Below are 27345 nucleotides of genomic sequence, written 5' to 3'. Positions count from 1 at the left end.
ATTTTGGGTTAACATAAATTAAAAATGAGCATGGGAAACCATAGAGAAGTCTTTGACTCTGGTTAAAGACCTATATTGGGTTGGATGTTGCAGCTAAGCACCCTATGTGGTGTATCACATCAGGCTGTATATTTTGGATGATAATAGATTTTGGGTGAGACCAGATAGTTCCAATAAAACAGAATTTGACAATCTGAAAGGTTTGGCCATATAGGCTTCATTGGAATTTCTCTGTCATTTCCATGGTGCTGACAGAAGATTTCTACTTCATGGCAGTAGATTCTACAAATATTTGAATACCTTCAACTACTTTTTGCTCTGAGCATCAATATGTTTTCATAGAGAACTAAGGAAGAACTGAATAATTATAATAGTTTTGTTTTTTGGATGATTGAAAAATAAAAAACAGATAAATTATTATTATATAATATTTTTAGAATTAGAATTAGAATTCTTTATTGGCCAAGTGTGATACACACAAGAAATTTGTCTCTGGTGCATAAGCTGTCAGTGTACATACAAGCAATAAGTGATAATCATAATCATAAAATACAATCATCATAAATCATAGATACAACACTTAGTGACAGTCATAAGATTCTAAGCGATCAACATAACTCATAATAGGATAATAGGAATAATCAACATAAATCATGAGATACAACAAGACGTTAGGGGACTTGAGGCTAAAACATAAAGAACGGTTGCTGGAACTGGGTATGTCTAGTTTGATGAAAAGAAGGACTGGGGTGACATGATAGCAGTGTTCCAATATCTCAGGGGCTGCCACAAAGAAGAGGGAGTCAAGCTATTCTCCAAAGCACCTTAGGTAGGGTAAGAAGCAATGGGTAGAAACTAATCAAGGAGAGAAACAACTTAGAACTAAGAAGAACTTTCCTGATAGAACAATTAATCAGTGGAACAACTTGCTTCTAGAAGTTGTAAATGCTCCAACATTGGAAGTTTTTAAGAAGAGATTAGATAATCATTTGTCTGAAGTGGTGTACGGTTTCCTGCTTAAGCAAGGGGTTGGACTAGAAGACCTCCAAAGTCCCTCCCAACTCTGTTATTCTATTCTATTCTATTCTATTCTATTCTATTCTATTCTATTCTATTCTATTCTATTCTATTCTATTCTATTCTACTCTACTCTACTCTACTCTACTCTACTCTACTCTACTCTACTCAATTCTACTCTACTCTACTCTACTCTACTCTACTCTACTCCACTCCACTCCACTCCACTCCACTCCACTCCACTCCACTCCACTCCACTCCACTCCACTCCATTCCATTCCATTCCATTCCATTCCATTCCATTCCATTCTGTTATAGTCATAAGAATCTAAGGAAATAGGTAATAGGACAGATAAGAGGATAATAAGTAATACAGTCCTACTAGGTAGTTTGACATCCTAGGGCATAGACAGCGTTGTGGGAATTAGTAATTTAGCAGAGTGATAGCACTCTATAGGAGTACTTTCTATGGGAGAAATAACTGTCTTTGTGTCTGGTTGTTTTGGCGTGCAATTCCCTATGGTGTCTTGAGGGAAGACATTGAAACAGTTTATGTCCAGGATGTGAGGGGTTTGTAGATATTTTCACAGCCCTCTTTTTGATTGTAACTTGGCAGATTCAAGAGCAAACCAAGTGATAACTATGAGGATCCTCAAGATGTAGCAAATATCAAAGAAGCTCAAGAGAACATGGGGGACTTCAAATTAAAAACTGCCACTAACTACAAAATTCCTGAGCATATGAGAATGAATGCCGATAAAAAAACAAGCCAACTGCAAGCTTTAGAAGCAGCTGTAAGTAGAAGAATTGATCTGAATCATATGATTTCTCTTCTTCTCCCAGGAAAGCATTTACTGCGGTGAAATTAAAACTATACCACATGTATGTTTATTGACTGATTTTTCCATATATTTTTTTTATTGCTCTTAATATAGTAACAGGAAAAGAAAAGAACACAGAGGAATGAAAAACAAAGATACATTATTAAAAAAATCAATGAAAAACACAAAAGACAAAAATTAATACATTTAAATATACTGTATATATTTTACTGCAAAAGTGAACAGTTACAATTTTATATATAATTATCTAATGCAAACATTTAGCAACTGTTTGTGTGTATGTATTTCTAATATAGTAATATAATCATGCTTATTAAATTACAATGGCCTTGGAAAAAGTGACTCATGACCTGTACTTGCACTTACAACTTATCCTCACTGTCACATGATTGCAATTTGGGAGTTTAACACCGTCTCCATTTATGACCCCCCCCCCCTTTTTTTAAAAATTTGATTTATATGCCGCCCTTCTCCGAAGACTCAGGGCGGCTTACAATGCGTTAAGCAATAGCCTTCATACTTTTGTATATTTTATACAAAGTCAGTTTATTGTCCCCACAATCTGGGTCCTCATTTTACCTACCTTAGAAAGGATGGAAGGCTGAGTCAACTTTGAGCCTGGTGAGTTTTTGAACTTGCAGTAATTGCAGGCAGCTGATGTTAATAACTGCTTTAGTCTCTGCGCTACCAGGACTCTTGCAGCATCCTGCAATCATGTGATCATGGTTTGAGAGCTTTTTGCCAATTTCCGGCAAAAAATGGCAAACTGCCCCTTAGTAGGGAAGCTAGATTTACTTAACTGTGTGATTCATTTAACAACAGCATTGATTCACTTTAATGACTGCCATAAATCTTGTCTAATCTTGAAACCAGTTCAATTTATCACCACCACAATTTATGATGGAAATTCCTGTCCCAATTGTGGTTGTAAATTGAGTGTTTCATTATACTTATTGATACAAGGTCTATATCTGTAGGCAATCAGCTAAGAAGTAGTAAGTGTCATCAGATCTTCAGTCATTGAGTAAATCGGATCTTACCTTTTCAATGTTGCAACATCAGTCTTTTAGCTGTAGTAAGGGCATGGAGAATTCATTTATGAACTACTAGACTATGCAGTGACCAGGAGTCAAAAACTGAGTTGAAGGCACAATTTTTTTTAAAAAAAATCCCATTAAATATGTACATTGACTTTCTATGATATCCAATAAAAGATAACAGACAGCAACAATGGTTTCATTTGCATAGGGTTTTAATTATTTAGATTTTAATTATTGCATTTTGGGGAAAAATAACTATCTAATAAAGCATTTGCTACCTAATAAAGTGTCTTGTTCTCTTCTTTGCAGATACATGAGAAAAAGCTGACGATGAACAAATGGATTGTGTCTCTCCGAGATCTTAAAGTTGCTATTATAGAAGAGATTCAGTGTGTAGTACAAGAATTGAAAACTATACAGTCATCTCTGGATCCATCCAAACATCTGCCAATACCTTCGGTTCCTCAACTACTTCCAGAAGAAACACCAGAAAAACATTTCCAGTATGACCATGACATGCTTTTGAAGTTCAAACAAGAAGCAGAAGACAAAGAGAAGTTAAAAAGTATAAAGTCATCGATTCCTTCTATAGAGTCTGGAAGTTTAGGAGGATTTGGTGGAGGATTTCTACATAGTCCTTCAATCAAGGAAGTAGAGAGTGGTCGGATTGCAGTTTTAAGGCCAGGGAGACTACCGTCTGGAATTTCTGAGGCACCACCTAAAATATTTGAGCTTCAGCAGGCAGAACCAACAGAGCTTGAATTGGAAATCAGACAGAGGGAAGAGATAAGAAATATTCATCTGCAGGAAACTTTGATCAAGAGGGTGAGAAGTTGCTTTGAAGATATTATACATGCAAAATTATTTCCGGTTTCTATATTTTTGTTTCTGCTAATTAAAATATTACAATAGCAATACTTATTGTATATATTTTGAAGCAGACTTGTTTAAAACAATATTCTAAAATGAAGAAATCTTATAAAATATGTCAGCGACCGGTTCATTTTTAATAAGATTTTGAAATCAAGGTTCATATACTATCACATTCATGTTTTGTCTTTGTATGCAATATTCACATTTATGCAACTCAGAAAATACGATTACATCAACAACTAAATAGTTCCTAAATTTGGTATTAAAACCAGACTTCCCTAAGATGTATATAGTTGGAGCACCCATAATCATTATTAGAAAGGCATGCTGGCAAGGATTACAATAGCTGAAATTGTACAGATCTGGCTTTAACATATTGGAAAAGGCTGCCCTATACCAATTTTGTGACTAGACCTGACAGAATTTGTAATATTGCATCAAACATCAATTAGATTGTGTTTTAGAATAACTGAAATTCTGATATTATTTTTCCTTGAGAGCAGCCAAGTTGGAATGAAATGTTTGCAGACAAGTTAAACAACTTTGACCTTTTTAAAACAACTTTTTATCCCCATTTTTAGTTTTAGCTGTATTTTATAGTATTTTATTCTTACTGTATACATGCTTTATATTGTTTTATTCTTTTTATCACTGTCAGTCGCCCAGTGTCACCATGTGGAAAGATGGGCGGCAAACAAATTTACTAAATAAATAAATAATAAATAAATAATAAAATTAAAGATACTATACTCTGATAATAAATACAAGTAATAAACATAATTCAAATGAATAAATATAAATAATAAATACAACATAAATGCCATTTATTTATTTTAAAACATTTATATAGCTGCCCATCTTTCAACCAACTCTGGGTGGTTCCCAATTACATTTAAATAATACTATCTGAAATTGTTACCTTCATAGAATAGAGTTTTTAGATTGTGTGTTGTCTAATTTATACTATTGTTTTTGACTCCTGATTTCTTTCTTTACTTGCTTTACAGATAGATGAGCTGATGATCACTTTTGATGCTGAGCTTTGTCTTCTCCGTCACCAAAAGATGAAACTTGACATACTAATGAAAACAGCTGATCTGCGCCACATCACTTGGTTCGAAGAACTGCTTCTCCTGAAGAATTTTGAAAAACATGAGGACATTCTCCAAGAACGTGTCAACAGTCTTGTCAGTGAAGAAGAGGAAATGCAAGTATGTAGTATATACATCAATATAGGCCTTCTTATTAGCCTATTGTTAAGATAGGTAATACCTACAAAAATGTATTTGTTGAGAGAATATTGTTGGAACTCTTGTCAGAAAAATATAAAACTAAATTGAATACAATCAGAGTGGAATACTTGAGATACTTACCAAATATTGTATAGTAAAACAAGAAGAGCTAGAGTCCTAGGATGGGTGGGTGTAGAATCAGTGGTGGGTTTCTACCGGTTCGCCCCGATTCCTGCGAACTAATGGCAGCAGCAGGCTCCGCCCACCCACCCGGACATCATCACGGACGGTCAGCGCATGCACAGAAGCGCTGCACGCCCGGTCACAGTTGCAAACTGGTAGCAAAGGTAAGTGGAACCCACCACTGTGTAGAATGAATGCAGACTGAACACAAAAGTGAATTATTAAATATGGAAGAAATACTAATTTAAAGAGGATTGATTGGTTGGTTGGTTTGATTTGATATGATTTGATTTTGGCGTCAGCCAACTCCAGACCAAGTCTGGGTAGCTGAATAAGGATTGCATTGCAAAACATATGTAAAGGAATAGTGAAAAGTTGGACAGGAAGATTGGGTGGAATTGATACTTTTCTCAAAAAAGAATTAGGTGAAAAGTTTAAAGAACAAAACGTGATTTATAATTTGGTATATGGGCATGATGGAAGCAAGAATGGTTTGGAAAGCTAGAAAAGGAGACATACAGCAAATGGCATCGTATAAAGTAGATTGAAGTGATCTTCTTTTCTCTTTTGTTTAATTTTTTTTGCTTCCTACTTTTTACGAGGTTTGTATAGCATTGCTTATTCCAAAAGATAATTGTGTGATTGGTGTGAATCTGTGTAGCTGTGTAGCTGTTCCATCATGGTTTACATTGTGAAGATTCAATATATATATAGGCTGTTCTTATATAGGCTGGAAAGATGGAGATAGTGTATAGATGGAAGTGTTAGACAAGCATTGTCTGGATTTATTTCCTTAATGCATTCTGACTAGAATTCTCACAGTATAATTCGAAGATGGAGGAATTTGTTCCAGTTCCCCATTCCTTGTGTTAATATTTTTGGATAGAGAATAGTAGTGACATTTTCACTTTAAGAATTTAAATCAAGTTCTGTGTATATCATATTGTTAATACTTACATCAATATTAATTAGCTTTGTTGTTTTCAATGTTTTTTTTAAATAAAAGAACAAGTTAAATGACTGGCTTGCCCTAATAGAGAATAAAAAAACAGAAATTGCAAAGCTCCAAGAAAAAGAAAAAATCCTCTATGCCACTTTTCAAGCATCCTTGGGAGAAAATAACAAGTTTGCCGCATTCCTTACTAAAGTTCTCAAGAAGAAGATCAAACGTGTTAAGAAGAAAGAAGTGGAAGGTGAAGGAGGTAAGTCAGAAGCATAGTTTCTTGATTATCTTTTTACTTTTTAGAAAGTTCCACATTACAATGCAGATAAAAGTAAACACTTCATGTTCCACCTAGTAATTCTTCTATGTGTCTAAGTTATTAAGAAAGAGCATCTGTACTGTTTTCTACAGAGAAAAGTTAGATAAACTACAGTAATTATTATTATTTTAATATTACTTTTTATTATTATTATTTTCTCTTACACAAATCCACTTACACGTACCACGAGTGGAAATTAATATAATCCAGGATATACCATATTGTGTATGTGCATCTTGATATATGTTTTGCTTACAATTCCCTATATAAACTGAAAGTGGCATGTAAAAAGAAAGCAAATGATAAGCTCCAAATTTTGCAAAAATGTCTTACCTCTTGTTTTTTGTTTTCCCATTCTTAATAATTGCCATGTTTTTGGACTTTTCTTTGCTGAAAAGTTAGTCAAACTATAATCAATAAATTAGATTCTGTTGATTTTCTGTGCCATGATCACATTGTTTAATTTCAGATGAAGAAGAAGAAAGTGAGGAAGAGAGTGAAGAGGAATCTAGTTTAGAGAGTGATGAAGAGGAATCAGGATCTGAGGATGAAGTCTTTGACGATACTGTTTGTCCAAAAAGTAAGTAGCGTAATCTCTTCTGCAAATACAACATTTCGAAACAATAAAATACTTTTTTTCAAAAACAGGAACTTCAAATTTTGATAGTATATATGGCAGCTTCATCTGTATTGTCAGAGTGTGCTTGTGTATCAGGAAAACATAACATTCCCAAAATTTAGCTTCATTTATCCTTTGCAACACAGATTATATCTCTGCTTGATTAGTGTATGTGTGTTGTGATGATCCAATTGTTCTAATAAATATTCTTGTTAATTATGTGAAGAAATTAATGCTGAATAAGTAGCAAGCTAGTGTTGTGGCCCGCCAGCAGTTAGCAGAGCTGGCAGCAGACTCGGACAGTAGGAGGTTGGGGAAGAACGTGGGCCAGTCCTGGAGTCTGGGGAAGGTTCGGACGATGGCTCTGAGTCAGAGGCAGAGAGGGGGCCAAGGCCATCTGGTAGTTCTTTGCTGCCTCTGGAGTCTCCGGAGTCTGACATCAGCAAGGCAGAAGAACAGTGTGAGCGTGTTCCCAGTGTGCGCATGCGCAGAGCTGCTAAGTGACAGGAACAATTAAGGAAACAGGGTCAACTTGGGAGTAAGGCTTGGAGATGGTTGCCCCCTCCCATAAGACATAAAAGAGAAGCAAACGGGAAGCGAGCTTTTGTAGGAAGCAATTAGTTCATCTGGCTGATTCAAGATTTGAAACTTCTGTTTGTGACTGTGTGCAAAGTTTGGCCTTGCCCTGCGTCTGAAATTAGCTCTTTGGCAGTGTTCCACGTAAGATAGGTGGGTGTTGATAACCTTCCTCTGAAAGACTGTTTTCAAAGAGGTTTGCCGGGACTAAGTTTGTGCTGTTTACTTTCTAAGGAAGCCTTGGGTCAGAACAGCTATCTGATATGAAACCTTGATGGCTTTTCCTAAGAGTACAGAAAAGCTCATGGGAAAAATTCCATATTGTTATGAATTTTATTTTAAATTCTAAACCCCCTTTGAGGTCAAAATTCAAACTAAGCCTTTTGCTGCCATTTTAGGATTTTAATCCATAACTTCCTATTAACAGAAATCTCCATAATGTGACATAAGGATAGCCAGAGCCTGAGCCATATTTTTATTTCAAAACCATGTTCTGTAGAATAATTTTATATATAAACCACAGAGAAAACTATGCGTTCTTAAAATTCTTCTCTGTGACATTCTATGGTGATTTGTATTTGCAATTTTCAGTTTATAGTCGTGTTTTTGTAAACATAGAGATACCTACCTGTAGTAAAAGGCTGTTATAATCTTGGGAATTCTCACTATTGTTTTGGTCCCAGGGAAAGTTCAGTAGGTTCATTCTTATTATAAACCAGCATTTTTAAGCTTGGCAACCCTGAAGATGTGTGGACTCCCAGAATTCCCAGTATATTGAATTTTTCATTATGATTTCTCCCTCTCTTTCTCTCCATCTAACTTTAATTGTTTTGGTTCTGTTATATAATAATAGCAATAAAGTTGGTGATGATTATTATTACTGATGGGACTTCCAGAATAGATTAGTAGCTGAAAAAAAGAATATATTGCTGAGTATCTCTGTCCTTTAATTACTTTCTTTTTCATATATTACCCAATGTGGATGTATTTATTGTATTTATTTATTTGCAATATCTTTATACTCTGAGCAGTGTACAACCGAGCATAAAAAATTAAAATAATCAAAACAGAATAAGACATACACACCAAGGCAGAATGTACATGGTCAGCTAGAATAACAGTGTAATGGAAAAAGAAATTTTCATTGCCTTGTAGTATATTAAAAGAAAGGGCATTATTAGTAATTCTACTACTCTATAAGTACAATGTTCCAGGGCATGTGGCCACTATAGAGAAAGTTTATTTCCTGACCCAAGTTCCATGAACTTTCTGGGGAGATGGGATTTTAGCAGCTCAGCCTAAGATATTCAGACTTGGCAAAATCAACTTTGGCAAGGCAGTACACAATGTAACTCAGTGCTTTGCCACATAGGGCTTGAATTGGGCCCAGAAGATTGTTGCTAACCATGCCCTGATTTCAAAATTAATGTTATCTTGAAGCAGCTGAATTGTTTTGTCAGCAATTTGACCACTGCATTCTAGCTCAATTGAACCTTCCAAATCATCTCCAAAGACTTCCCTACATGTAGTGAATTGCGCCAAACTTCCAGTGTGTGATGATCAAAACATTAGTTATCATTACCAACACATTTGTGGTCCAGGTAGGAGTGCAACTAAAGATCAGCCAGAGGCAACTATGTTCTTTTAGCAGGAGCTATGAGTCAAGATCCCCCTCCCCCTTCACGTTGTGAATCAACACCTTATTGAGGACTATGGGGTCCTTGGTGCTCTCTGACCTTGGATGTTTCCTTGCAGATGTTTCATTACCAAACTAGGTAATCACTGATGATCTTGCCTAGTTTGGAAACGAAACGTCTGCAAGAAAACAACCAAGCTCAGAGAGCACCAAGGACCCCCTAGTTCAAAAGCCTGAGCTACAAATATTCTCTCCTTTTGATATTGAGGATTTGACTTTACACTTTTGGGGGGCATAGTTCTCTGAACAGAAGAGCACAGAAACAGATGAAGGCTGAGCCAGTATTGGGTCTTCTCAATTCCTCCAGTATCTTCCCACAATTAGTATATTCTACTTTCTTCTTCTTTTGTCATAATACTTCATTTCCCAAACCATCACAGCTTCTGCAATCAGCTTTGATTGTTGCTGTTTTCTACTTCCACTCTATCATTTTTCTCATCCCCACACTATCAATTTCTCTTCCCTCCCTAATCTTAACAAATTGCTATTTCACAAAGAATCACCCATGAAATTTACCAGCTAAGATTTCAGGCATTTCCAAATCCACACTTCCTAGGTGAAGGAATTTCACAGTTTCATGGCTTTATTGCTTATCTTGATACTTTTATTTCAGAGCAGGAATTCTAAAACTCATGATTAAAGTAATATTGATGATCCTAATGGCTGGCATTTGTGCAGTTCAAAAATATGCATATTTATTTAGAAGCGTATTCCAGAAGGCATGGAAGTATTTGTAGTAGCACAGTTCTAAATAACTATGCACAGCTTACATCTTTAAGCTGTCTAGTTTTTAGATTGTTGTTTTAAAATAACTGAACTTCAGGCTAAGTTAAAATTGCAGCAGTTATTTAACTTGAATTCTTTCTTATGCCAGATTGTGATGAGGCACTCTTTGAGAATACTCTGCAGCTTCGAGAGAAACGACTAGATATTGAGGAGGCTTCTGCTGAGGAGAAAAAGGCTATTGAAAATGCCAGGAAAGAATATGAAGCATTGACAAAGAAGGTACAATGGCTTTTTCAACTAGCTAGGTTTGTCCCCTGAAAGCCCTTTGCTGTTTACTTAGATGAAGGTTAGAATATTAAGGCTGGAACAATTATTTTATGGAAGCAAGAATGAACAAGTATTCATTCTACTCATTGAAGTTTGGAATCATAATCTGAAATAACAGATGAGATGTCCTGTGGAGACTTGAAGTTATCATTGATATGTTTATTGCCTCAATTAACTTTTCTTAATATGGACTATATCAGAAATACAGTAAACATCCATTTGGGCTACGTGAAAACATGCTTGTTTCTAGTCAGGAAATGACTGAAAACAAAAGTAGCAATGAAAAGGCTTGTTTTGGAGAACTGCTATTAGCAGGGAGAGAAAGGTCCTTTAATTGTATCTTGGGAGCAGGGGACATGTTGCTTGATAATATTCTTTGCTTTGCAGATACTATCACTTCCTTATTCCCTCAAGCTAAAAAACTGAGAAAAAGAAAAAAATTAGTTTTCCTATAGTAGAAAAATAGTGGAACACTTCCTCCTGTTTTACCTTAATCTAATAAATCATTTTGTGGTGGTCAGTGCCTGCATTCTAAGATCTTTCTTTTGTAACATGGCTATTTCTTAACAGGTGAAAGTAGTAGCGACCAGCCTAGATGCGGCAGAATGGGAACTTGAGGCCTTTCAGAGAGAAAAGCAGCAGAGACTGAATGAGCTGCATGTCGTAGTGCCTCTAAAACTTCACCAGGTGATGACTCAGATGGATTTTACTGTTTCTGATTGGACTTTTGATAAATCCTTGTTTTTGTATATGATGGCTTGTAATTTTTTTTTCTTTATTGCTACTAGTGTACAATTGAAGCGTCTTTCAAACCATCTTCACAACCGATCTATTTGAAATATTGGACAGAATTGTGCCAAAGATGGTTTTTTTCAAAAGGCACCTTTTGGAAAAACTTTGTTTTTCCTTGAAGACTTTTCGCTTTTCATTCAAGAAACTTGTGCAATAATTGTACAGAATTATTTTGTTTCTCTAGAGTCTAGACTCACTGTGCACCCAGAAGCATATGAGCAACTCTTGGACACTTGTAGAAAATCAGTGAGAATTAGCAAAATAATACAGAGCTCTCCAGATTTATGTATATTCTACTTTTATTTGCAGGTGGAATATATATCGAATGGAGAAATTCCCTCTGACCTCTCACAGTCTTTGGTATTTACAAATCTATCTTTAGTGAACCTGCAACAAAGAATTATGACTTTGCAGCACGAGAAATTAGAACAGAGGTCCCTTTATAAGAAGGCCCGGGAACAGCATAAACAACTAATTCGAGACAGAAGAGAAATAGCACATACGATTGAGCGTGAGTTGCTAATTTCAAGTTAATTAGTATGTAAAAATTTTTCAGTTTGGTCCAGGGCAAATAGATGATGAACTACTATTTCCTGCAAGTGTAGTTTATATATTTAGCTGTTTTCTGACACAGAAAGGTGGAAATGTCTTACAACATTGCTTCTACAGTTCAATTCAACCCTAGATATTGAACCATTAAGGCAGACTTACCATTAGGAAAGTGAGATAGCAAATACCAGTAATATTTAATTAGCGATTCAAAGAAGACATTGGTGCATAGTGCTATGTATCCTCTGGACTGCCTTGCACTTTCTAATCAAGCCTGTCAATTTCAGTTATCACAATTATTTTGTTTTTAAAAAGGAATGACTTAGGTCTAATATGAGTTTAGCTGGTCTTGCACTGCTCTGCTGGCTGGGGAATTCTGGGAGTTGAAGTCCGCACATCGTCTAGCGGCCAAGGTTGAGAAACACTGCTCTAAAGAAATAAAAGATGTTGGGTGATTTTGTGTCCCCTCAAATTCTTAACTAACTTAAATCTCTCATCAAAGTCGCTGAACTCACTTTTTCAAAGTAAGATAAAGCTGTTTGTCTGGTTCAATTTCTATATGAGGCTCAGGAAAAAATGCCATCTTGTACTTCGCCTCAGACAGTAAAATGGTATAGCACATAGTTGTTGTGGCCCCGCCCTCTGAGCCTGTCCCATCGGAGGAAGAAAGCTCCGAGCATGAGGAAGAGGAGTCAGCCAGGCCTCCCTCTCCAGGCCCCTCCCCTCTGGCATTGTCTCAAGTGCCGGTCGAGGGAGAGGAGACAGCTGATTCGAGTCAAAGTGATAATGAAACATCATTCCTGGACGCACGCCTCCGAAGGCGTGATAAACGTTTGCAGCAGCTTAGGAGGCGTGCTAGGGATTAGCACTGAGTCACTGGACCACACCCCAGAGACTATATAATAGAGGGTAGTGGTCAAAGGATCCTTGTGACGAACAAAGCAAAACCTTGGACTAAAGCCTCGTCCGGAACTGCTGGGAGGAATATTATTTCTGTTTGGACTTTCTTGAACGTTTGTATCTTATCTGTCTGTTTGTGAAAATAAAGACCCTTGGCAGACGGTGTGTCTATCGCTGCCAAGTCGGAGATAAGAACTGGGTGCGTTCCAAAGTGTTTCCTTAACCCTCGACTGGCTGTGTGTGTGTGTGTGGGGACGGGGACAGATCAATAGTAAGCTGTAAGCATTCTTTCCTATTTTTACAATGACAACTGAAGATTGTTTTAGGCATGATATGTTAGTGCGCATGCTTGCTGTATTTATTGAAAATGTAATATGGGGCTTCAGTATTTCAAGACAATATTTAAAATGTTGTTTAAAAGATGGAAAAACAATGGACAAATGGCTTCAATTTAAAGTTTCCATTTTTTTAGAACTGGAAGAGAAATGCAATCAGCTGATGATGATGAAATTTGGCCGGATTGTAGACTTGGAAGCCCTTCAGACTCTTTCTGTTAACACAAACCTGGAAGAACTCAGGATGAAAGTAATGGAGAAAGAGCGAGTTCAAGCCATAGAAATTAAAAAATGGGAGGTATGACTTGATATTGAAGCAATACTATGAATCAGCCTTTGAAAGTATCAGATGGATTGGCATTGGAGATGCTTGGGGCATGGTTAAAAAATGGAGTAAAAAAAGACTTCACTCTGTATTAAATCACATACTGCATTTCATGTAATCTATTTTCTTTTGTAGAAATTATGTGCAAGGTTGGAAACAATGTTAACAAAAATGTTAATGGTGAACTATTGGCTCAGAGAAGTTGTTAGAATTGATGATAGGAAAGTGAGGGACCAAAAATATATCTCAGGAATTGAAATTTTGAGAAATTTTTATCTTTTGTTGACATTGCCTTTTGAAAAAATGGAGCCAAACTTAAATAATTTTAATTTTAGTCACTTCATGCTTCGTTTTTATTTCTAGTTTTCTAAAAAGAAAACGGTTTGGTGTACTGTGTAAGGCAGACGGGTATTTTACAGCCCCTGGGCCACATCCGGCCCTTTGTCTGTCTCTGTCTGGCCCGCGTGAGGTCAGTCAGAAATTAGAAATCAAGTGTGCTGCAGGGGACTGGAGAGGAAGCCAAGTCGGCTCCAGCTCTCCATCAATAGTAGGAATTCTCCCTAGTCATACATATGATACTCAATATAATATAATATTTAATCTTCCCATGTTTCTCCAGATTTATTTGACTGCATATCTGTAATGGTTTATTACAGTTTATTTAAAAAGATAATTTTCTTAAAATATCAGGAAAGTTAAAAGCTCTCACCTTTGCTGTTGCCAAAAACACACGAATGCTTAACTCAGAAGTCAACTTCATTGTAATTTACGAATATTGACACTGTTTTTGAGGTACATCTTCAGATCCCTACCTAACTAGTAATGTACACTGACTGAGTTCTCAGTCAGTACTAAATTGGCTTTATGATCAGTGAGGGGAAATCTTGAGCTCTCAAGTGCAAATATAAGATATGGATGTTGTCATTAATAAGTTCATTAATATGCTTGCGCTCTTCCAGGATAAAATCCTTGAGATGCGTCAGCAGCAGATGATGGTAACAAAAGAAAATACTAGTAAACTAAAGCAAATGAATGCATTTTGCATGGAAAAGATGAAACTTGAAGCTAAATTGGATGCACTGCAGAACTACTTGGTATGTGTTACTTTGTTTAGAAATTCATGAGTAGTAAGTCCAAAAGCATTTTCTTTTATCTTTTAAAATTTCTATAGTGGTTGTAACAAAAGGTTGACCATCTGTGTATGCAGCTACTATTCAAGATTCTCAGATTGATCTATGACCTTTATTTTATATAAGACCATTTAATATATAAGACCGCTGTATACAAGACCATTGTATATATGACCATTTAATCTCCATAATTAAGATATTTAATCTAGTTACACATTGGACTTTTTATCTAGGTTGCAAGCAAACAAAAACATAATTTTATCAAGCCAAAAAGGGGATAGCATATTTGGATTGTTTTGTTGTGAAGAATGTGTATTTAACAATGTGAAATTATAGCTGGCAGTTCTTTAGCTGCTGTTGGCCTTAATTTGCACTGAGTTCTTCCAAAGAACCTAGCATGTTATACTGTATTGGCATAGTATACGTGTGGATCCAATAGCTTTTATAATTGACAGATGGAAATTTTGTCAATGTTCCAATTTTCTCAGTATTCTTCCAATTCTACTTCTGTGAATATTTATTTTGTATTATACATATATCATAAAAGAATATTGATTTGCTATGAATATTTATTTTGTATTATACATATATCATAAAAGAATATTGATTTGCTAGCTTTTATTCTTTGTTTTTAATTCTGGATGTGATTCTTTCCAGAACTGTGCAGCAGTGGTGGGTTCCTCCCGGTTCCGCCCGGTTCCGCCGAGCCGGTAACGGTGACAATATGACATCACCGAACCGGTTCTGCCCCCCCCCCGCATTATTCTTACCTTTTATTTGGCCCCACCCCCAATCTATTGCTGCCTCCTGAATCCCAGCTGATCGGCTAGAGGGGAAAAAACTGTTTAAACTCTTGCTGTGGGGCTTCAAAGGGCCGCCCTACAGCTGATCAGTGTTAAAAGAAAACAAATGAGTAGACCAGTGGTTCCCAAAGTGGGCGGTACTGCTCCCTGGGGGTCGGTGGGATGTCTTAGGGGGGCGGTAAGAGGCATGGGGGGGTGGCAGGGGGGCACTAGAGGCAAAAGAGGGCGGCAGGAGGGCGCTAAGTAGCAAGGAGGGTGGCCCCCATCTTTTGGCCTGTGCAGTTACCTCCTTGCAAGCAAACAGCAAGAAAAAACAACTCCTTTCGGCTTCAGCATAAGCTAATTAGCCCATTGATTAGATTGGCCTCCCGACTCTCAGCTGATTTGCTCTCAGCTGTTTTGCGCAGGGCTCTGCTGCTTGCTGCAAAGAGCTAAATTGCTGGAGCAGATTTTTTTTCTCCTTGTGCAAATCAAGCTGAAAAGAAAACTAAAGCAGGCTGTTGGCTTTGCTATTTGCTGCAACATTGGAAAATTAGGCAGAAGCAGATTTCTTTTCTTTTTCCTCACCAAAAAAGATAGGTGCAAACAATGGGAAATTTAGGACAAAAGAGGAGAGTTCAAGATTTTAAAACACAAAAGAAAAAAAGCTCTATTTAATTAGGGAATTGTAATAATTGAGATGCTATTAATTGTATATTGTGTTGAAAGCAGAAATGGTTAAGTTGTGGTTTGGAGGAATATATGGGGGAAATTATTTGGTTTATTATTATTGGTAAATATAATTAATTGATTTGTAAGAAATTGGATTGCATGGAAATAATTGGACTATTCATGTTCATATTAATATACAAAAAAGATAGTTATATAACTAATTGATTTATATTAAAATGTTGAATTGGTATTAAACAACTGCAATATTACATAATTATCCAATGTGAGGATGGATATAAAAATAGATGACAATGGGAAGGGGTATAATATAGAATAGAAGGGAAAAATTGAATTTGATTAAGATTAGAGATGAGGATGAAGGGTAATATTGGTTTTTTAAAAAAATAGATGAGGAATAAATATGGCAAAAAGGAAATATAGAAATTGTAAATTTAATTGAAATGACTAAACACTGTTTAAATTTGTGAACCGGCCAAGTATTCTGTTCAAAGAAAATACATTGTATATTTGTATGTGTGTTTCTAATTATTGCTATTTATTCATATTTGTTCTCTTTTATTCTTTAAAGTTTAACAATTCATTCTTTATCTTAATATCTTTATATTTGTTTGGGGTTGCTAGGATTTTTAAGCTTATTCTTTTCATTTACATATGTGGGGGGGGATGCTTTTCAAGGAGCCACAAGGGGGGCTGAGAGCAGAGTCATTCTGACAGTGTCTTTTAAAATTGCTTGGAAGACCCATTTTTTCCCTAATAATAATGGTTTGTATACTTGCAATAAAACATATACCTGGAAAAAGTACTTACAAAACTTGGACAGAAGGAAAAGAAAGACAGGACTGGACTCATTATCAGTAGCTAGTTAATTCATTGTTATCAGTGACTCCCACTGATTCTAAACTCATTTTAAGACTGGGATTGGTGACTACTGAAATTTAAGTATTCAACATTGGTCTCAGAAATCTTTGATTTGAACTATCAAATCTTTAATTTGAACTATCAAATCTTTGATTTGAACTTTGATTTGAACTCTAGCAAGAAAAAACATAAAATGGGGCAAAACTCACTTAACCATAATAATTTCTAGATATTTTAAGTGTAGAGAATTCAAGTGTTGAGAATGACCCATTATTTCATCTCTTTTTCCGCACTAGGTACCACTATTTGATTTCTTTTCATTTTATTCAAATAACAACAGAAAACCCGATACAGTTCAGTATGAATTGGCTTTCCAGTCCTTCCTTGATGCACTTTTTCACATTGGTTATCTAGTTTAAATGCCAAAGAAAAATCAATGATATATTTTTCAGATCTTTGGAGGATCACACTATCAATTGTTCACACTGCTCAAGCAAAACTAACAGGTGTGAATTAAGTTTTAGCTAAAAAATGGAGCTTTAATTCCAGAAGTCCATTCTTTAAACTTGGATTTCTGGAATTAAAAGGGTCTGGATTAAATGGTACTCCAGACAAAAGATGGAGAAGAGTATCTTGCTTTTAGACATGATAATAGCTGTCTAGAAAGGTGAGTGATGAGCTATTTTTACGTCATCAGAAATTTAATTTATTACTTGTTAAAAATGCAGAGGCAAGGAGTACAAGGAGCAAATAAAAGACCTTCATGTTGGGGTTGGTTCTGGACCAAATCTTACTTGTGGGACAGAAACCAGCTCTCAGCCCTCCTTGTGACTTCTTGAAAAGCATCCCCCCCACACACTCCACCACCTTAGGAGAGAGGGGAGGGCTGCAGGTTGATCCCAAGGGGGTCTGGGGCTACTGGTCTACCAGTTAAAAGCCTGATAGACCAGTACCTCTGCTAAATCCTAAAGAATTGTCACATGACCATCAAGCCATGCCTACAAAATAAGCCACGCCCACAGAACTGGTAGTAAAAAAAAATTTAGAACCCACCCCTGCTGTGCAGGTTTTTTTTTTTCAGATATCGCCTTCTCATTGGACTTTATTTGTATTAGCAGTATTAGTATTTCTGTTTTTAGCCTTTGTATACTTTGTATAATTATACTTATGACCACTAAACAACTTTTCTTCCAGTAGTTCTGCAGCTTCTGGCACTGGCTGCTCAGCCAACAATCCTGTGTGCCATAGCCCACTTGTCACCAGACATTCAGGAACTCAACACCTACCGTGTTTTCCCGAAAATAAGACCCTGTCTTATATTTTTTTGAACCCCGAAATGCGAGCTTGGCCTTATTTTCGGGGACATCTTATTATTTTGGGATGCATGGAGGAAACCAGAAAAAATGGCGGGGTCCAACTGCACATGTGTTTAAATATTTTTGGGGAGGGCTTATTTTCAGAGGGGGCTTATTTTAGCACATGCACTCACAAGTCCGATTGGGCTTATTATCAGGGGATGTCTTATTTTCGAGGAAACAGGGTAGCACAATCTTTGTTGTCCTGGACAACAACCAATCTGAATTATTATTATTGAGATTTAGAAAAGTTTCTGGATTTTGTTTTACAGGGAGCAGAATTTCAAGGACCTCGCAGAGTAGATATTGAGGAAAAGGAAAAATTAATTGCACTTGTTCAGCTGCAAGCTCAAGAAGCTGAAGTCTTGAAAGAAGAAATAACTCTCCTGAGTCGAAAGGATGGTCGTATCTTCCCAGCCTCTCAAAGTCTTTTCCACAGAGATGAGATTATAGATTAAACAGTATCCTAGTTTTGGGTTGTTGTTTTTTTTAAATAAAAATCAGTCTCATTTCATGTATATAGCCAGCAAAGTGCTCTTGAGAGTTTACCCTTGTTTATTTTAATTTTGGAAGAAATGCTCTGCCTTGAACTATTGTTTAAGTTGAATTTTAAGATTATAACTTCTCTGGAGATGCAGTGATTGAGAAAACCTGTACCATTTGAATGACAGTTATTAAAGATATAGAACCATTCTTGATAAAATAGACTGTATCTCTCATTCTTCTAATCAGTTGGGTTTCCTATAGATATATGAAGGGTCTCAAAAATCTCCAGATAGTTCTATTTCCTAATCCAACATACATATTTGTACATGTCAAACAAGCAATAGTCTGCAAATGGGAATTTGTTCTCCCAGTTGGCTGGTAAAACTGCGCCTTTATCACAGTATGAAACAATAATGTATTGCTACCCAGTGGCATGCTGCACATAAGAAACTTTGGACTAAGCCAGACCCAAACTAAGCCACCAATAACCTGGAAAATGGAGGCAACTGCATTCGGTCAAAATGCAGTTGTCTGAGAAAAAAATTATCAGCAGAGGGTTCTCATGTCATCACTATTCCTTCTGCAGGATCTTAAACTGTTACAGACTTTGAAATTGGCAGTGTCACTTGCTGGCTGCTCAGCTATGTGAACTGCTTATAATTTTCATAGCTAACATATGGAAATATTTTCAGGTTTTAATTTAACTTTTATATTATGTAATAAAGCATATGGGAGTAATTAAATTTTAAACACACTATTGAGCCTGAGTCCCACCATATTCTTTATAGTAATCTGATTTTTAAGCAGTTGACTCTTGGGGGGGGGGTCTCACTTCTCAATCCCTTTTTAAATAATCATCATCATCATCATCATCATCATCATCATCATCATCATCTTGGTAGACTGTATTTCTTTTTCTTTCCCTGTCTGAGCACGTCTGGTTCCATGTTGGTCTAGAATATTTTTCAGAAAAAGAGGAAAGGTAGAAGCCAGAGCCCTGTTTCTTCAAGTCCCTTGAAAGGAAGGGAGTGGAAGGAGAGAGGAGGGTAGCTGATGTTGGGGATACTTGGAAAGGAAAGCAGGTAACTTACCAAACCGAAATGGCACAGAGGGATAGAGATACTATAGATCTAGCAAGCCAAGCAAGTATTGGGAGACAGTGGGGCAGAAAGAGGGAACAACTTTAGCATAGTGAGAGATCAGAGAACTAGCTAACCCCAAAATAAATCTCTTAGATGGAACTCTCTAAGAGAGAAAGCCTTGGGTGCCAATCCCTTCCTCCTCCTCCACCCCCCATTGTAACTTTTCAGGTCAGATAGAACTACCATTTGTTCCCCACTACTGGTACAACAGCAAACCTGAGCTCTATAAGGGTCTCTATAATGATTGGTTCCTAGTTTGATTAAAAACTCAGGAGATAAACTGTGTTCTTCTGTTATCCCCAAAAGACTTCCTCACTCTTAAAAATGAAGACGTCTCCAACTGAATGTTTTAGAAATAAATCGGTTCTAAATAGCTTAGTTGTTGAATTCATGTAACTGCATCTCTACACGTCTTGCTAAAGAGCACTCCAAAAATTTTGCTTGGAAATAATTACTCTCAATTTGTGACAGTTGCCAAAGACCTTGACAGGTGCTCTGAAGGAGAAGCAGGAGAGGAGAAAAAACACCCAGTAAATGAGGATGGAGAGTTCTTCTGGTTTGGTCTTTCATTTCTCCATTTCTGGGCTATGCATTGTAACAGCAGTTGCCTCCTGGCCTTCACACAACCCTATAGGATTGCAGAAGGGGCTTCTGAATTTATTATTTGACTGGATTGGATGCATCAATTTAGAGTAATCCAGAGGAAGAATTGTTTTGCGGAAATATACTAAGGAAAAAGCTTTGAATATCCCCCAGTAATTTTAAAAGATGTTATTTAAATATAATATGGAGAAATTTGCTTGTCTTTCCACTGAAAACTTTTTGAGGAATAAAAAACTCTGGAATTGGTAAGAATGTAGTCAGTGCATTGATATACAGGTATACTTATAAAATGTGGCTTTCTTTTATTGAATGATTCTATCTCTTGTTGATTCCTGACTGAAATAGTACAGTGAACTTTTTAAATTAAAAGAATTGTAGGGATCATTTTAAAGTTGTCAAGATTTAAAAAGCAAAGATATTTACAAAAACAAGTTCAATAAAAAAGGAGAAATGCTTTATTTCTGAAGCATGGTGTTTTTTTCATTACTGGCACACAATATATATATTGTTTTTAATGTAGGTAAATGGTGGGTTAACTTTTGTATTTGGCATTCTGCAGTGAAAATCTTCCAACACAATTATAGAAAAAGATTTTCCCATAGTTTCATCATTAGAAATACAACTCTAGCAATTGGAAAATGAAGACAGCTCCAATGCCCTTTTAAGACATAAAGCAGTAATCTGTCTTTTCAAGTCCATGATCTAACAAAAATATATATGGTTGACTTAATCTTGGTTTATTCCCTGCTGTAATTTTCACATGATATAATTCCTCTCTGTAATTATAGAAGGCACATGTACATCTATTTACAAGTGCATAAATATATAAATAAAAATGTAATATAAAAATAAATAAAATTTTCTCTGTTTAGAATAATCTTTGTAAGGCAGCTTGTTCCTTATCTGATGCTGGAACAAGTATCTGAGAAATTATGTAGTGGCAGGCTATTCAAATATTTCTCTGAGCTTTCTCCTGAAGAAACATCCTCTGGATTTGTGGGCCACACATGTCTTCTCTTTTGGCATAAATCTGTTCCCTCTGTGTGTTCAACAGGTACTAGACCAAGACAGCAAGTGGAATCTGAAAATACAAAGAATAAGAATTAAACTGCATTCTTTATCAGACTCTTCTATTCAAAATATTTTGAAGGGAAACCAAATTGTAAAAAACAGAGATCCTGCATATTTTTTTGGGGGAAACAAGATAAGAATATATACTGTTACATTATACATGAGAAGACATGAGCTGATAATGTTAAGAATTGCTGGTAAAAGAAGATAAATTTCAGTAATTTTCACTGGTATTTGATTAATAAAGAAATCTAATCTACATTTCTATAGTTTACTAAATGAATATTAGTAAAAGCTTCCTGACAAGCACTGTTGACAGTTATTTCAAAGCCATACCAATCTATTCACATTTTTGGTGGCTCTACCGATGGTGTAAGAATTGAAACATTTAGATACAACTTAACAGGAAAATCCTTTGTTTGACGTTTTGAGTTACTGGTAAAATATATAGATTTTAGCTAGCAATAGACATAATACAAGAAATATAAATGTGCTATCCCTAATCAGCAAGTCTGATTATTGATAAATTATCTTTTGCAAATGCTTAATTTTTAATAAATACATAATACAGAACTCTGTGTGAATAGAAATATCTTGTTCACTGATCTTCCCTTATTTTGCTCTTCATTACTTCTTCAAATCAATACTTTTTCTTCTGATTTTAAAAAATACCTCAGGTCTCTCTGGCACTGACCTGTATGGAAGACAAGATTCCTCATGTCTTCCATAGTAGAATTTCCCATCTTTCTTTCTGGTGTCGAGTGACACAGACTAAGGAGTTGTTCATGATGATGGTGTTGGTGTTGGCAGTTGTCATGTTGTTGTAACAGTTGATTTATGGAGTCATCTGGTAGACCACAGAGAAAAGAACTGTGTTCTAATCCAGGGCTAGTAAGCCTAATTATAAGAGACAGAATGAGGACATCAGTGATCCAATTACTGAATTTCATATGTATACAGATAGTAAAAGTAAGACAGAAATTGTCAAGTGCTTAATTTTCTTTCACATTTGATATTCCAAATGAAAAGTATTCTTACAAATTAATATCGAGATATTCATTATGTGTTAAAATGCTAATTATTTCTATGCATTGTAAAACACATGATTTGAATAGTATAAGTGAATGTTCTATAGATAACTAAAGTAAATATACTCTAAATATTCAAATGCCAGGATGTGTCTATTCTATACTAACGTCATGCAGATATTCCATGAAAGCAAAAGTTGAAGAACTGGATAGAAAATGTATTAATATTTTGAATGTTAGTGTTTAAGAAGTTCCCTGAAAATATGATTAGCCAAAAAAACCAAAGTTCAACCCATAGTTCTCACTTCAGGTACAAATGATCAGACTCAAATTATCATACTTTGGACATATGTGAAGATGTAGCTTTCTAGAGAAGGCTATAATTCTGGGAAAGATGGAAGAAAAAAGAATTGGATGACCAGCAGTAAGGTAGATGGACTTAATTAAGGCAGAAATGGGTGTACCATTGGAATAGCTAAAGAATTAGGCTGGGGACAGATCATCCTGGAGAAAACCTGTAATTGCCAACAATTCACACCAAACTGATTCCCATAATCAAATATGTTCTCCATCAAGCCAAAGAGGAAAATATCCCACAGAAATAAACCATACCTTTGGGGTTCAGGTAGATTGTTTCCATTTTGTAGTCCCCTCCCTTGCAGAAAAGCATTGGTTTCATTTTGCTGAGAACAGAAAGAAAAATAAGCACATTAAAAAAATAAACACCAGAGAAAGATTAAGGATTAGATATCAAATCAGTTAAATCAGCCAAGTTAACAAGTGATGCAGCAGGCACTCAATTTTAAGAATTTAGCAATAAAATTGGATTCAGCATTACAAAAATTAAGCTGATTTGTAAATCTGGAAATACCCACTGAAACTTTATGTTGGTGTCTTTTAGAATGCAAATAAAATAGATATTCTATTATTTATATACAGAGTTAATTTGGGGCTTGTTTCTCTAGCTATAAACTCAAAGATTCTACTTTAATCAACTATTCAGTATTTTTAAGTACAAAACTTATTTGCTTATTACCATTGAATCCTCCTTTAATTTAAGTAGGAAACTCATATTTCTGGCAAACATTTTCCTTCGACTTCTAAGGTAAATTGTATAAATATCCAACATTCAATACTAGCCAAAATTTTATGAGAGGCATGAGAAGTAGGTTACCTAACAGTTTCCAAAGATGGATGAACAATTTACCTGTTGAGCTTCATCTGAGTTGCAATCATATGACTTCGCATAGGAATATCCAACTGTAGCAGAAGGAAAATGGCCATTTCCACCATTTGCATAATGTAGCCCATTAACTTGAGGAGTAGAAACACCTCGCAAAGGCACCATGGTATACTGGCAAGATGGTACTAGCAGTCCTGCTCCTGGAAAGCCCAAATCTATAGCCTGCTCTGAAACAAAGAAATATACAGATTAGATTGGGAATACAGATCAACTAGCACAACTGTAAGCAAAAGATTTGAACTGGGCCTATATTTTTGTGTTTGTACCCACAATTAGATTTCCCCCTTTCCTCCTCACAGCATGTCCTCTAACTCTTAGAGTATAAAATTGAAAATTCTGGGACTATGTTGCAGAGAATACAAAGAAGTTCCAACAGCTAAATCTTACCTTCCTGCTCATACCCCATTTTACCTTATTTATTAGATTATATCTTCAAGCAATTTTATAGATAATCCTTGCTTAATTGCTCTGTTTAGCAATCTTCAAAACTAGGAAGATGCTGAAACTTTTTGAGGGGTCCTTCCACTTACAATTAGTGTAATGTCTCTGTGGTTACATAATCAAGATTTGGATGCATTGCAACTGGTGGCTGTTTACACCAGTTGTGCATAGCTGGCTTCTGACAAGCAGAGTCAGTAGAGAAGCCAGCAATAAAATTGCAAGTCATGGTTATGCGATGCTTCACTTAACAACTGTATTATTTAGGGATGGAGTTCCCAATCCCAACTGTAGTTAAGTGAAGACTACCTATATTGCCATACAAGAATTCTGTGTCAGACTTTGATTATTTATATCATCTATAATCCATCTACCTACCTACCTAATCTATCTCATCCATTATCTATATATCATCTAGCTATCTATGCAATTTATGCAGATAGCACCAGCAATAGCACTTCACAGTGCTTTACAGTTTTCTCTAAGCGGTTTACAGAGTCAGTATATTTCCCCCAACAATTTGGGTCCTCATTCTACCGACCTCGGAAGGATGGAAGCTGAGTCAACCTTGAGCCAGTGAGACTCGAACTACTGAACTGCTGACAGTCGGCAGTCAGCAGAATTAGCCTGCAATACTGCATTCTAACCACTAATATTGCTTGGCAGCTGTGAAAAATACTATGATCCCCCCCTTTTTGCAAATTAATGGAGGGCACCTTGGTGTCAGGGTATTTTGAATTATTATTAACATAAGCTGCAGGTAATCAAATTTGGGGGTTGTATATAGGTTAAAATATTTCAACCAACTACCTTTTCATGTTAAGAGACTATAAATTTCAAATCAAAGATGTACATTCTGTACATGCAGGAAAAAAAAATCTCTGGAAAAATTTATACAGTTTGGCTCTTCAAGGTACTTACTTTGCTTAGACCAAGCTCTCCAAAGGCAAAATGGAATAAAAACCACAATAATGAGGACGATGGAGCACAACACCACACCTACAATCAAATATGACAGGTCACTGGATCGGGCCACCATGGCTCCTGCTCCTAAGACAGTATGGCCACTATTGAATGGTGGGTGCTGAATCGTAGATACTGTAGATGGTGGACGACGACCAGGCAATCCGGATGATTTCCGAGCTTCAGGGGGGAAAAAAAACACTGTTATAGTCTCATGTTACATAAACATTTCTCCATTCTTCAATTTCTTTCTGCCCAAACTTTTTTTTAATCGTTCTTTTTCTAGTCATGTAATTTATTATTTATATTTTAATGACAAAATGTTCATTTCCTCCTAGCACAAATACTGATGATTGGAATGATGGGAGATATAGTCAACTTCAACTTCCTATAATGCTATATTATTATCATGTGAATTTCTTTCCAAGTGAGAAAGCATGAGTTGCCCTGATGGGTTCTGGATGATGCCATGGTCTCAAAATTAAATATTTTTTTCCTGTGGACCAAAATCAGGTTCAGTGATATGCAAACACCAGGAAGCTTTGTACCTAATCAAAACATCTGTCTTAATCATACAAAAGAAAGTCTTAAATAATGGGGAGAAAGGTTGTTGGGTATTCCTAGTGTTATCATGAGAGAACTGGCTGGTGGAAGAACTGTAAGTTTTGAAGGAAAGACCTGAGGTCAGCAAAGACAGCTCGAAAAAGGTAATGGAATCTCAAAAGCCCAGAAAAGTTATTTTTTCCTTTTCTTCCTAAAACAGAAGCAAAGCTTGCTGTGATAGCACAGAAAGAAACTGCATGAGGGAAGGAGGACGGGAGAGAGAGAAACAGATAAGAAATTGTACAGAATTCCATTTGGAATTCCATTCCATAGAACACCATATATGGATAGTTTGCTAAACTAAAGCCACTGTGTATATTAATAACACAGTAAATCAAGAAGATTTGCACGTGTATCTCTGGAAATTCCTGTCTCCTTTTCTCACTCTGACACCTAACATCTAGTAAAGTCCACACTATCATCCTTCTTGATGCTCCCTTTCATTGTATGCCCAGATCATGAATACTTTCTTGTTTGGAGTATTCAGACCACAATGCTCAAAGAGGTTGGTAGTCTGCTATTTTAATCATTTCTGCTATTCATTACTAGGATCAACAACAAGAAATTGTATCTCAAACTTAATAAATTACTGTCTTAAGAGTTTACATCTGCATCACAGATTCAATCTTCTCATTCTATAGGCCAATCTGCTAATATTTAGTGCTGATCACTTAGTAGTTATCTTCTATTTCAATGATATTAAACTGTAAGTCTGTTTACTGAACAAGTGGGAATCTGTGTCCTGCCAAAGATTGGTGAAATCTATGCCCAAAAGCTCTAAGTAGCATGGCCAATCCTATGGCTGCTGATAACTAGTTTCAGACAGGTTAGGAAGGTTAAACATCTTACAAACCATATGTATTCAATGGAGCCTCTGTGAGGCCACCAGAGGGGGGAAAAAATCATATTTGTTATTTGTTTCAAGTTACTGAAACATGACGTATTCTGTTAATCCATCTTTTTGATCTTTAATATGTAAATATTTTAAAATGTCATTTTTGGGTTTTATACTGTCATTTTTTCCCATCAACTAAACTGAAATGTCTAGATATTTCCTGCCTTGCTTGTAATTTTTTTCTGTCATCTAATACCAGTAGGGACTTATTCCCGAACCTCAAATTGTGTACATAATGCATCTGTAATTGAACTTTTGTCTTTGTTGGTTTTATACTGTTTTCTCAGCAACACAGTGTATTTTGAGACTTTTCTGTTCAAAAATTATTGCAGATTAATTAGTGATTACAGATTCTCTGGAGATGCTTTAGCACTAATTACCTTTAGTTTCACACATCATCACATTACTAAATTCACTCTCTCCACCTTCATTGAAACACTGCATTTTAATGTCATATGAAGTCTCTGGCTGTAGGTGGCTGATAGAATGCCAGTATCGATCACCTGAACAAAAACAATACACAATGGTTACTTTCTTGTCTCCTCCTCATTCCACCCTAAATCTTTACAGTAAATGGATATTTATGATATCAAGGCTAATATGAACATTGTACTCTACGGTAATCAATGAAAACCATGAAACTTTTTTTCTCCCTTGTTTGAAAATACATACCCAGCACACTATTCTCTTTCAGGCTAAGCAATTTTACTCAGATTGCAAGAAAGGAATAATAAATTACTCCTAAATCTAAGACAAAGAAA

General features: G+C 35.9%; 2 protein-coding genes across 2 annotated transcripts in view; one reads left to right on the top strand and one right to left on the bottom strand.

Moving 5' to 3' along the window:
* CFAP44 (cilia and flagella associated protein 44) overlaps positions 1 to 18630 on the top strand; it is a 65489-nt gene extending 46859 nt beyond the window's left edge. Inside the window, exons 25-35 of the mRNA XM_070943810.1 lie at positions 1634 to 1811; positions 3209 to 3724; positions 4780 to 4983; positions 6194 to 6389; positions 6919 to 7029; positions 10215 to 10345; positions 10964 to 11080; positions 11495 to 11696; positions 13107 to 13267; positions 14254 to 14388; positions 18385 to 18630. Coding sequence (XP_070799911.1) covers positions 1634 to 1811; positions 3209 to 3724; positions 4780 to 4983; positions 6194 to 6389; positions 6919 to 7029; positions 10215 to 10345; positions 10964 to 11080; positions 11495 to 11696; positions 13107 to 13267; positions 14254 to 14388; positions 18385 to 18570 — 2137 coding nt within the window. The 3' untranslated portion in view covers positions 18571 to 18630. The remainder of the gene's footprint in view (positions 1 to 1633; positions 1812 to 3208; positions 3725 to 4779; positions 4984 to 6193; positions 6390 to 6918; positions 7030 to 10214; positions 10346 to 10963; positions 11081 to 11494; positions 11697 to 13106; positions 13268 to 14253; positions 14389 to 18384) is intronic.
* Positions 18631 to 21148: 2518 nt separating this feature from the next.
* The window catches only part of BOC (BOC cell adhesion associated, oncogene regulated), a 33647-nt gene continuing 27450 nt past the window's right edge, over positions 21149 to 27345 (bottom strand). Inside the window, exons 13-18 of the mRNA XM_070943809.1 lie at positions 26965 to 27087; positions 25045 to 25266; positions 23650 to 23852; positions 23055 to 23125; positions 22109 to 22311; positions 21149 to 21424 (exon numbers count right to left, since the gene is read on the bottom strand). Coding sequence (XP_070799910.1) covers positions 21243 to 21424; positions 22109 to 22311; positions 23055 to 23125; positions 23650 to 23852; positions 25045 to 25266; positions 26965 to 27087 — 1004 coding nt within the window. The 3' untranslated portion in view covers positions 21149 to 21242. The remainder of the gene's footprint in view (positions 21425 to 22108; positions 22312 to 23054; positions 23126 to 23649; positions 23853 to 25044; positions 25267 to 26964; positions 27088 to 27345) is intronic.

This window comes from Pituophis catenifer, unplaced genomic scaffold (genome assembly GCF_029215685.1).
Source record: "Pituophis catenifer annectens isolate HBS135680 unplaced genomic scaffold, rPitCat1.0.hap2 SCAF_4, whole genome shotgun sequence".
Taxonomy (NCBI): Eukaryota; Metazoa; Chordata; class Lepidosauria; order Squamata; family Colubridae; genus Pituophis; species Pituophis catenifer.
The sequence above is the reverse complement of the archived record's forward strand: the minus strand, read 5'-3'. Positions and strand labels throughout refer to the sequence as shown.